General features: G+C 38.0%; 2 protein-coding genes across 2 annotated transcripts; one reads left to right on the forward strand and one right to left on the reverse strand.

Annotated features, from left to right (window-relative positions):
- Positions 1-941: 941 nt before the first annotated feature.
- On the reverse strand, positions 942-9,305 carry nsdhl (NAD(P) dependent 3-beta-hydroxysteroid dehydrogenase NSDHL). Its single transcript, XM_079480630.1, has 7 exons — positions 8,536-9,305; positions 6,722-6,883; positions 6,492-6,638; positions 5,536-5,664; positions 3,884-4,026; positions 2,674-2,776; positions 942-2,358 (listed from the first exon to the last, which is right to left on the reverse strand). Exons 1-7 carry the CDS (start codon positions 8,554-8,556, stop codon positions 2,026-2,028), a joined length of 1,038 nt encoding a protein of 345 aa, XP_079336756.1. The 5' UTR covers positions 8,557-9,305; the 3' UTR covers positions 942-2,025.
- Positions 9,306-9,367: 62 nt separating this feature from the next.
- On the forward strand, positions 9,368-11,695 carry cetn2 (centrin, EF-hand protein, 2). The gene is made up of 5 exons (XM_079479229.1): positions 9,368-9,449; positions 9,784-9,942; positions 10,033-10,161; positions 10,421-10,558; positions 10,647-11,695. Exons 1-5 carry the CDS (start codon positions 9,447-9,449, stop codon positions 10,734-10,736), a joined length of 519 nt encoding a protein of 172 aa, XP_079335355.1. The 5' UTR covers positions 9,368-9,446; the 3' UTR covers positions 10,737-11,695.
- The last annotated feature ends 217 nt before the right edge of the window (positions 11,696-11,912 follow it).

Here is an 11,912-nt window from a genome sequence, read left to right on the forward strand (position 1 = left end):
ACATTGGTTTCGGTGTTTAATATTATTCGCAGTAGACAACATCTTACAGGTTTGTTTAAGGTTCATTAACATCAGAAAAAATGTTTAGGATTGTGAAAAAAGAGACCATTTAGACCGAAACAAAACAAGTCTCACCTAAAGAAAGGACAGCCTACAACACTAACTGCTTACATAAACTTGGCAATGTTTAGTCAAGGTGAATATTTGACTCTTCTTAATGAACCTTCTGGGACCAATACGGTCAGCTCTGTTAAGAGGAAGTGGGGTGTGTACTGTCTCTAGGTTACTCATTGCACATCAGACACATTCACACCCCTGAGAGGCTTGATGCGGTTTCACTGCAGGTCACACCTACTGTGATGGGACAGGAACAGGTTGGACAGCTGTGAGTCATAATGATTAAGATTCATATCTGTGAGCAGGGAATGTCAACTATCCGAAAAACAACCTCACCTCCCATCCAACACCTACTGGAGGAATTGCAAATATCCAACATTGCTAAAACCTTGCTGCCATTTTTGCAGCGTAACGTTTAAGGATTACTGTAGAATATTATTCAATATATAAGAAAACTCAATTTTCGTCGGAGCCGATAGCCTTGCGGTTAAGTGCTCCGACATATGGCGCTGTTGCGCTCCGGGCGACCCGAGTTCGAGTCCCGGCTCGAGGTCCTTTCCCGACCCCACCCCCTCTCTCTCGCCCACTTCACTTCCTGTCCTCTCTTCAAAAAGCTGTCCAAATAAAGGCAAAAACGCCCCAAAATAAATCTTTAAAAAAAAAAAAAAAAAAAAAAAACTCAATTTTCCACTTTTTTGTGTTTCAAAACAATTTCAGCAAAAAAAAAATATATACATAATATAAAAAAAGCATGTGCTTCCTCTGCGTTGTTAAACAGTTTTTTCATAGTGTTATTTATTAATTATGAAATCTTACCCATGAACATACCAAAGGACAACATTTAATAGTTCCAAAAAGACTGTTCTGAGACAAATACTTCATAAATAAAGTGCATGAATAAAGAAATTAATAACTACAGACAAATGCAGAAATTAATTTTCAGCACATCAGTAAATAAACTGTATGCAGAGCGAAAAGTGCGCTTGCTCTCAAGTGCTTTCTGCCGCCATGTTTCTTTTTTGGGTGCAGTTGCCATGGTGAACTGTAAAATCTGAGCTCCATTGATCATGTCGTAGTGCAAGCGCATAAACCTATAGAGTAAGCTGTAACTCAAGTTTCACATCTCAGTGTACATCAATTCAAGAGTTCACATATTAACTGGGTTTTGGTTGAACCTACTTATTTTCAACATGAAAATAAACAGTGACCCTATATATGGCTGTGTCTCAATCAGCGCCCTTGTTAGCCATTAGGGCTATCTCATTCACAAAATATTTTTTTGCCAGTTGTTTATTACTACCTGCTCTGAAGCATCACGATGCGCTTTAGCAGTCACAGGAAAATAAGTGAGCCAGTATCCTTACCAGTGGCCGAACCCGTGTACATGATATGCTGATTCACGACCTCGGAAACAAGTGAGCTGATCGAGACACAGGGATCAATTGCAGAGTTTACCAAAGTAAAAAAGAATTCAGTAAGTCAGTATAATATACCTTTCGAGCTGAGCTCACATGCGAGCCACGCAGGTGGAAAATAAAGGTTAAAACTTAGCTTTATTCTGAGTCTTTAATGGTGTTAAAGAAAGATTGCAGCAAACACAGGTTTTGGTTCTTTTTTTTCCTTCTAGTGTTCTGTAATTTGATATTCTGGGTTGCAAACTTGTGATTTAACCAAAAAGAAAAAAGAATGCAAGACAAAATATTTTATTTGTTTGACATTTATACAGCCCACCTGAAAACGAAATAGCGTTCACACAACATCCATCTGTTTGAGATCATGAAGGACTGATGAATACACTGTAAATATAACCTACTTTACAGTAGAGTCAACACACTGGTAATCCAGAGTCAAAGGCTCATATTTTTGCTGAAGAATCACGTGAGGAAGCGAGAATTATGTCCTGGGGTATTACGCTCCCTTCCGTAGATGTGGATAACTCTCTATTGTGCGTGCTATTGCTTCTTTTAAAGGGACAACAGGTTGATAACCCATGTCCTGCTTGGCACGGGCACAGCTATAGTAATGGTGAGTGCCGGCCAGAGCAACTCTCATGGGAGTGAAGGTGGGTTTGATCTGGACCAGGGGCCGCAGTATGAAGGCTATCAGCCACAGCAACAGAGCTATTCCATAGACCAGCATGTAGGGCAGGTGGTACCGCGGTGCGCTGTAATCAAGACCCACCAGAATCTGTGACATAAAGTCCCAGAAACGCACTGGCTCATCATTGGTTATGTGGTAAGCCTGTTATTAAGAGATAAAGAAGTACATTTATATGGTACTGTTGACGTCCAAGTGTAATTTTACCAGAAATCCTTCTGAAGTATGTGAAGTTCTGGTTAACTCAAAACACATCATCGTCCTTAAACTATTTTTAGGAAAATCTTTTGAGGACAACCTCTTTACTGTTTGTGGTCACATAGCTATTTCCTTGGAAAGTCAAAACTTGCTGCGTGTTATCACGTGACTGGTTTACACTCCACACACAAAGACGTGGGACCGGATCTATGACTGTACATCAAGATACTACAAACATTTTTCACTCGCTCACATTCCTACCTGACCACATAGTGGAGAATCGACCTTCAGGCATTCAGCTGCTAAAATATGCCCATGAACTACATTCTCCACATAAGTAAAGTCCACAAGATTAGATCCATCTCTGCGTATAAAAAACACAAATCAGTCTGTGAAAACGTTAGTTTATGTACAAGCATATTTTCTTTAATTTATGCCCTGAGAATTCCACAGAAAAAAATATATACTAATTTAATATATTAAATATATACAGAATAATTTTTAATATAATTCTATATTAAAATGTATTAATAAAACATAAATAATTTATATATATATATATATATAAAACATATTAAATAATCTGTTGACATTTTTAACCAGCATAACACAAAATGAAAAACCCCAGAACACTGGGAAATCTGTCAATTATGTACAATAATTACATTATTGGTTCGGCTATTTCTGCTACCCAGTTTTTAATAGGTGCATAAAAATCAGTCACATGGTCAAACTTGTAAAGCAGAATGGGAGGGGGATTGTCTTCATAAAGCATAAACCTTAAACTCATTTAAAGGTCCAGTGTGTCATTTTTGGGATGATCTACTGATGCAATATAATATACATAGCTATGTCTTTAGAGGTTTATAAAGACTTTACACAGTGAAGCGTTACGTTATTAATACCTTAGAACGAGCTATTTTCATCTACATACACCACGGGTCCCCTTGCATGTAATTCGCCATGTAAAGGGAGAGGGAAGGCTGGAGTGAGCAGTGGGTTGCAATTCGCAACCTTGCCTCTAGTTTTCACTGATTGGACCTTTAATAACTGAAATGACATTAACTGAAGTGCCAGCTACCACACAGGTCCCATCACTCAACATCTGTGCCTGATCTTGTGTCTGAAATTCTAGGCGCAAAATCTGCCATCATGTTATAGTAAAGCCTTCTCAGAAGAGTCCATGTTGTGTTAAAACAGAAAGCTCAGACACGCTGAATACAACTCTGCTTCAGAACCTACATAAATTATTTATATTGTTATTGAGCAGTTAACAAATACAAATACTTTTAATGGATACTAAGCAGGTTAGAGGCTTTCCATCTGGCATTGGCAAAACAAGGTTGAAAAGCACAGTCAACTTTTTTAGGTACATACTGCCACCTAGTGGATTGAAGAGGTCTCGGCACCACTAGTACGGTACATAGCAGACCCTTGAAATGTGCACAAGGTAGAGGTTACTATTGCTCACCCGATGATAAACTTCATCTTTCCTCTGCGGGCAGTGTCTACCAGAATGGGCACTAACTGTGGGTCGCGGGGGCCAAAGATGCCATGTGGTCGAATAGCAACAGTGAGGAAATCCATCTCCTTACTGCAGGCCTCCAACACCAGCTGAGCAGGGAGAGAAAGATTATTAAACAATGTTTTTGAAACACTGGAGCTCACTGATTGTTCATAGGAAAGCCTATAAACAAAACTAAGGGGCTGTGTTTCTGCCAGCACCTGGTCCTGGTGTGTCTTTACAACTGTTTCCAACTGAAGGTGTTTTTTTTCACGCTCTGTGCTGAGAATTGCAAAATGTTCAACTTGGAGTGAAAGATCTCGGCTCGTCAATGTCACTTTTTACTCAGCTGTCCAATAACAGTGCACCAGGGGTGGGACAAATACCACAGCAACCAATCGGCGCATCGTTCTTGTATAGCTGCAATCTGTATGCAAAGATACTGGAGTTTATATTTCCGTCTCATACGTGTACCAGACGATAGGCCCGTTTCAGAAAGCAGGTGTAGGGAAAAGTCTGAGTATATTAACTCTAAAATAAAGGAAACTCTGGGTTTTCAGTTTCAGAATGTGAGGTATGTAAAACCAGAGAAAGCAGGGTAACTAAAGCCCATTTCTAAAAGAGAGGTAATTTATACTCAAGAGTCAGTAGACATAGCAACTTACTCTGTAAATCCAACCTGGTCGGAAGCAGGCTTTCTTTGGAAAACCCACAGTTTATTTCCATCTCATCCCCCTTTTAAAGCACAAGTGGTGTACCTCATTCATTAGTACAGTCATGACACACATTTAGATCACACAGAGACCATCTCACTGACTAATATGTCATATTGGATTTATATAGAGGATTCAGTACACGAGAGACTGCATTAAATTATAGGGATGTACTTTGATTTCAGGAGAGCAATTTAGGACCCGACTGGAATTTTGTCATTTCTCTTTGCATTTTTATTAAAACTGTCCCCTTTTTCTGTACAGTGAATTAGATATATCAAATTCATCCATCATTAGATCAATAACATCAGCCATCGTACGTGTATTACATCAGAGCATAAATTTCTATGGATGATGAGAAATTACTTAATAAAGTGTATAAGTAAAGTGCATGAATAAAGAAATTAATAAATACAGACAAACATGCAGAAATGAAGTGATAAAGGTAATAAACAATTAATGTTGACGTGCAGCCATCCCAACTCAAATCTGCTAAGAGCCGGGTCAAACCGGCGATCAGTCTAACTTTGAACGAGAGTCTGACGCCCTACAGGTGTCCTATACATGATGTCTCATTTTGTTGGTGCTGTTGCCATTGTGAATCGTAATATCAGAGCTCCATTGATGATGGCTCTTTATAGTCGTGGTGGACACGCTTAACCCAGGGTAAGACTAACCAGAAGTAAATTGAACTCAAATCAGCTGTTCTGAAAACCAAAATCTAAATTTTTCATTTCTAAGTAAACCAACTTAGTTCAAGGTTAAACCTATTGAAACGGGCCTGATGTCTTATTATTTTGGCGGATATTTCGACATAAAAGTGACCCGTAAAAACAAAATCACTTTAATCTGAGCACAGGGGTATTTCAGGCAATTCAGATTAATAATGCTTTGATTTATTTCTACCTTCTCCTGTTGGATTTTGGTCTCTGTGTAATAATCAATTGGCCTTTTCGCGTAAGGCAAATCCTCTTTTGCATTCTTGATATCAGTTCCTTCAAACACCACACTTGCACTGCTGGTCAGGACCAATTTCTGTGGAAAAAAAATGCCATGAATGTTACCAACAATATCTAACTGCCAGTTTGCAAACAACTGTTATCCATTTGTAACTGTAGAATAAGAATTCGATAATTCACAAAACCTCATGCAAAACTAAGAATTAGATCTCGAACACGATTTAAGGTTCATAGATGCTGTATTTTCCACATAAGGTGCATGTTTGTGTCTCCTCTTTGCTCCGCCTCTGTGAAACATGCAGATTTTTTATGAAGCTCATCGCTCTGAAAAGCAAGGTGTGCTATGATTGGCCAGTTAACCAGTGCATAGTGATTGCTCGAATGCTGCAAGCTTGTGACGGAAATGTAACGCCTCTTACCATATTTTGTAAGCAATCGTACATCATTTATTCCGACACTAACATTTTGGCAATTTTACGTGTCTAATACATGCATGAGCAACTTATAACACACCAAAGACACAGAAAAACACGTATTTGCGCCATATGACCCTTTGAAAGAGAAAACAAAAACAACTTTGGCCATCAAAATGGCAATTTTAAGAACAACAAACTTGCAGCAGCACGGCTATAACATTTTTGACAAACAGGTCAGTCTCCTTTGAATATCATCATCACACTGATGTCTGTCAAAAAATATAATTTCTGAGAAGCAGAGGCCAAGGGAGTTCACACATCTACAGGAAAATTCTTAGTTTTCTTTAAAGATTAGGTCAATTATCTTGAGAGTTGTTTACATTTCGAGCAAAAGATTACAACATTTTACATAATTAGTTACAACTGAAAATCTCTTTTTGATTCATAGACATCCTTATGTTGTCAGTGTTGTACTCCATACTCATACCTGTACACCTGCCTCATGACTGGCCTGTATAACAGTACGTGTGCCATCAATATTGACCCGCTGAAATAGAGCGCGGTCATCACTGGCTGGTGCAGGTGAAGCACAATGAAACACTATAGACACATCTTTCAAAGCCATCAGCAAAGCCTAAATAAGAGAGGTCATTTTAGCAGGTCAAAACACGACCATCGTATCATACTGCATCTGCATTACGTTGGAAGGATCCTCACGTGTTTGTCGCACAGGTCTCCCTGGTAAAAGGTCACTCCTGGAAGTTCATAAGTCTGCCTGATATCAAACACAGCTACTGCATATCCTTTGTCCACCAAGCGCTCCACAAGGTGCCGGCCGAGAAACCCAGATCCCCCGATGACAGCACACCGCTTGTTACTCTGCAGAGAAAATGATCACAAGCTCACAGTGTATTGTAATTTCTCCAGTTTGTGCACCATAGCAGAAACCAAATTAAAGGAACAGTTTACAGAAAACATAAGTTGAGAGAAAAGGTCATGCTTAGGTTTGGGTGTGTATCATAAGATATTTTCCGGTTCTGATTCAGGTTCCAGTTTTGCCTAATGATCACAGATTCTGGTTGCATTTAAATGAACTTTGATTTACTATTTTTCCTTCATTGAATGTAGTGTTGCTGTAAGGTAGTAAGTAATGTTGAGTAATGTGCTTCAAAGCTGATGTTTCATTAACATTCTGCTTTTCAAGCAGGAATAAACTGGTTGGCCAAATATAGTCCCTTGAGGGCCAAGATACTACTTCATTTAATGAGAGTAAATTAATCAAATATTAAAATGTTAACTTTCACCACATTTATAATCATGTATACACACACTCCAGAAAGACCCTTTTTTTTACAAATAATAATGCAGCCAGGTGAGGAGTTGATGCAATGAGTGGTTTCCACATTTTTAAACATTTAAAATGCATGAAAATAAATCGATTTTCAATCACTTTGTTTATCACTCATGAAATTGACTTGTACACTAAATAAAGTAACACTCATATTTACATTACATTACAGTAACAGTCTATTTATTTAGTGGTCCAGGTTGAAGTCAGTATGTATATTAATGACTAAAAGGGACAAATATAATGTAATTTAGTGGTGGCAGGAGCTGTGCGCTGCCGGTATGTGTACATCCGGTATCGGTTCTGAATAAGGGTCTTGGTTCCCAACCCTAGTAATGCCAGGTCAAACCTTTACTCACAAATGTGTGAGCCAAAGTTTAAATTATAACCATTTTTCTTTCACAACCCATTTAACAAAAAACATCCAAAGACAAAGAAAGCTAGCATATGATATAAAATAATATGTAACTGGGATGGCATAAAAGATGAAAATGTTTCATGTTTAAGGGACCCTCGGGAAGATTAATAATAAAAATGAGACAAAATGGGCATTGAAATACATAATATTAAAAAGAACAAATAATGATGAGTAAGCACTTTTCCAGTTAATATCAAACTCTAGAATATTTTAATGGATAGACATTTTGTAGTTTTTGTGAGCGGGGGGGGGCTTTCAATATTGTTTAATACAACGAGGGTTCTTGGTGTCAATAATGTGGACCCCTGCTATAGACCACTTAGGAAAACATGAATACGGCAGAACCTTCTCATTTAAATTATTTTACCAAAATATTCTATCTTGTAGTGGTGCTGCAAACGGGACACGATGTAAAGACAATGTACAAATAAATTACAGAAACACAATAATATGTGTTGGTTCTATTTTAACGGAGTACAGTGAGCAAGGTGCAATGACTGATGACCATCGGGGAAATGTAGCATGTTGTTACTACAGTTCAACACAAAACAACCACGGGTTTGCTTGAAAAACCATGGTGTTCTCTACATTAGCCAGTAGACAAAACAAAAAACACTTTTAGGACTATCACACTTATACTACAAAAATGTATAAGCAACAAGAGAAGTGTGTTTCAAACGATACAACATAGCGCAGCACTACATGTAAACATGTAAAATGTTAAAAATAAAAAATAACTTTCTGTTGTTTCTGTTTTATACTCACATGTCTGATACGAGTTGCCATGTGTGTTTCTTCTGGCTCCTTTGAACAGCAGGTGAACCAGTTCACTGTACAATATCTGTGCTTGTTCACGGTACTTGTCTTGCCGTTCAGTCGGGCTAGTACACCGCACACGACATGAGCATCATTACTCTGACACTTAAACACCGCACAGCTGTAATGATAACATATGAAGCCACCATCGGCAGAGAGTGCACAGCTCCCTGATTGGTTGAACGTTCACGTTAACGCGTGAGCTTGACCAGTAACAGAACGGCAACGTCAAAGAGCGCCACTACTCTGACCAATCAATATAGAGAACACATTCGCCACCCCTTACGTGATCGATAGCCAAGCTAAGCATTTTTATTTAGTTTGCTAAAGGTTATTATTTAATGTCTTATACTAAACACCAGATACTCCCCTCCGTACATGCTAGGGCAAAAAAGGATATTATAAGAGAAGTACGATAAAGTTTTTTCTGCTTACCACTGATCTTTGCAATAAACGTATTAATTGTTTGATTAAGGTAAGATTGATGATCGACACATTGTTTAATTACTTTAATACGTACCACGGGAATTTTAAGAACACAAAAACGTGTGTGTGATAAAATCGCAAAAAAATGAAAGTTAAATCAAAGTCTGCTCTGACGTCTGAAAAAGTGTAAATACGACGAAAACCCTTGGAAGCTATTTAAATTCTACTATGACGAATGGGTTATGCGAAATTTACTTCCTGACGCGTCTTGTCATACGTAGCCTATTTCATTATTAATGAGCCACGCCTACCAACCTGGCAAGATCCAAGCCAATGGACGAACGAGGCTGAACAAGCTCGTCACGAATATTCATAACAAATCCTTCGCCATAGTAGCATTAGCACATTCTCCTTGTCGGCTTCTCTCGATTACGATGGTGAGTGGACCATGTCTTCCTCTGTAATGTGTTTGTTTCATTTTTAGATGAAAGGTGTTTTTTCTTTGAATGTTTTGTTCCGTTGTTATGTGTTCGTAGCCTTACCGACACGTTGGTTTACACACGTAACGGTATCTGTGCTACTGTCGCCGCCGTCAGAAAATAAATATCTTGAACGATTGTCAATTTATTAATCAGAGAAACTCTAACGTGTTCAATATTATGGCAATGTTATACATGCACTGCACGGTTTATTGTGCAATATTTATAACTACAGTGTGTTTCTGTATGTTAATGTAATGGTCTCCTTCGTCATTCTGTTTATTCTATTCAGGCCACCAGTCCCAAAAGACCCTCACTGGGTGCCGTGGCCCCTCGTAAAAAAGCCAGTCCAAAGCCTGAACTGACGGAGGAGCAAAAACAGGAGATTCGAGAGGCTTTCGAGTTGTTTGACACTGACGGCTCTGGTCACATCGAGGTGAAGGAGTTAAAGGTGAGATATAATGCCATGTAACAAATATACATATACACGAAGGTGATGTATCTTTCACTGTGGGGTTATTGTTGTGGAACTACACTGCAGGTGGCCATGCGTGCTCTGGGTTTTGAGCCTAAAAAAGAAGAAATCAAGAAAATGATTGCAGAGGTGGACAAAGATGCTACTGGAAAAATCTCGTTCGTGGATTTTCTCTCCGTGATGACTCAAAAAATGGTAAGTCACACTATTTCAAATGTCAGCATTTCACAAAGTCTTATTTCTCTCGAACATCTTAAAAACGAGACTGATGAATTGAGGATTTACAAATAATAACCCTTAAAATTAACCTTAAAAACAAAATAGGGAAAAGTGCATGCATCCTGGCATTCCAAATGTGATCTTTGTAATAAAAATAATGCCACAGGGCAAAAATAATGAAAATGCTAAAATAGAATAGACCTGAACGTGTTTGTGTTTGTTTTGAAATCTTAAGGCGGAAAAGGACTCTAAGGAAGAAATTCTAAAGGCGTTTCGACTGTTTGATGATGACGAGACAGGGAAAATATCCTTCAGGAATCTAAAGAGAGTTGCCAAAGAACTCGGGGAAAACCTGACAGACGAGGAGCTACAGGTAAGAGAGAATCCTGCTAGACAACCTTTAATAGCATTTAATGATATTATAATATACAATATGTTTGTTGTATATGATTTGAATAAAGGAAATGATCGATGAAGCAGACAGAGATGGCGATGGAGAAGTTAACCAGCAAGAATTTCTTCGCATTATGAAGAAAACAAGTTTGTACTGAATGTCGCTGCAGTCTGATCAACAGAATTTCACTTAAACCGTTCTAAAGATTTTTAGAATTTTTGTTTCATGCACCATTGATGTACCATTCCAAAACCTAGATAGCTAATCCCAGTGGTCATTTAAGATCTCTGTGTGTTTGCCAAAGAGCAAAGACGTCAGCCGTTTACAGACTATATTCTCAGATTTTAAAGGAATAGATCGGCCAAAAATGACCATTCTGTCATCATTTACTCCCATTTTTTGTTCTCCAGACCACGAAGATGATCATTTTAAGAATGAGGGAAACTAAACAGTTCTGGGGCACCATTGACTACCATGGTTGTTTTTCCCCTACTATGGAAGTCAATAGAGCCCCTGAACCGTTTGGTATTTTTCTAAATATCATTCTTTGTGTTCAGCATAATAACGCATTTAAACAAGATAAGAACAATTTGAGGGTGAGTAATTAAAGACAGAATGGTCATTTTTGGCCGATCTATTCCTTTAAAGATGTAAACAAACTGTAGCACACAACTGCAGTTGTCATTATGTAGAACACAGTCAGATATTCTTAACCTTTGTGTTCATGCCTTGTTTATATACCAATATTTCAGAATTAATCACAGATTACACTATCCTGAACCGGTTTATGATTGTAAAAAAGTTTACAATTTCTTCTGTTACCTTAAGCATCAATCTGTTGTATGTGGAATGTCATATGATACTGTACGCTTTCAGGGATTTAAACTTTACTTTATCCCTTCTCTGTGCCTCAGTCTGATAAAAGGAAAGTTCTGCGATTTTAGAGAATTTCTAGTGATTCTGTGATTGTATTTTTGTAATTTCTGTTTTTGCATCCTCAAATTAGTTTTCAGATGTCTTGTATACTAGTATAATTGAGATGCTATTTAAATTAAATGAAATAATGTTTGTTATTGAGATTTTTGTTGAGTTTCATAAACTATATCTGGAAAAGGCAAAGCAAATGTGTCTCGTGTTTAAGGCAGCGCCCTTGAGTCCTCTGAAGGCTACATCCTCTTACTGATGCGGTATACGGAGCATCCTCAACCTCGAATTAAACAAGAGTCCTATTGGAAAAGGGAAACAGGAAGTATCACATTGCTATGCCAATACATTGTGCTCTAACACCTGTCGAATTAATAAAATGTTTTTACATAAAAGTTAAAATATTAAA

Source organism: Barbatula barbatula (assembly GCF_947034865.1).
Source record: "Barbatula barbatula genome assembly, chromosome: 18".
NCBI lineage: Eukaryota > Metazoa > Chordata > Actinopteri > Cypriniformes > Nemacheilidae > Barbatula > Barbatula barbatula.

Coding starts and splice junctions, on each gene's coding strand:
- nsdhl (XM_079480630.1), bottom strand. CDS start 8,556: ATGGCAACTCGTATCAGACAT. Junction 5,665..6,491: donor GTCATGAGGCAGGTGTACAG/GTATGAGTATGG, acceptor TTTTTTCCACAG/AAATTGGTCCTGACCAGCAG. Junction 2,359..2,673: donor ATTCTCCACTATGTGGTCAG/GTAGGAATGTGA, acceptor TCTTAATAACAG/GCTTACCACATAACCAATGA.
- cetn2 (XM_079479229.1), top strand. Junction 9,943..10,032: donor TCGAGGTGAAGGAGTTAAAG/GTGAGATATAAT, acceptor ACTACACTGCAG/GTGGCCATGCGTGCTCTGGG. Junction 10,162..10,420: donor CCGTGATGACTCAAAAAATG/GTAAGTCACACT, acceptor TGAAATCTTAAG/GCGGAAAAGGACTCTAAGGA.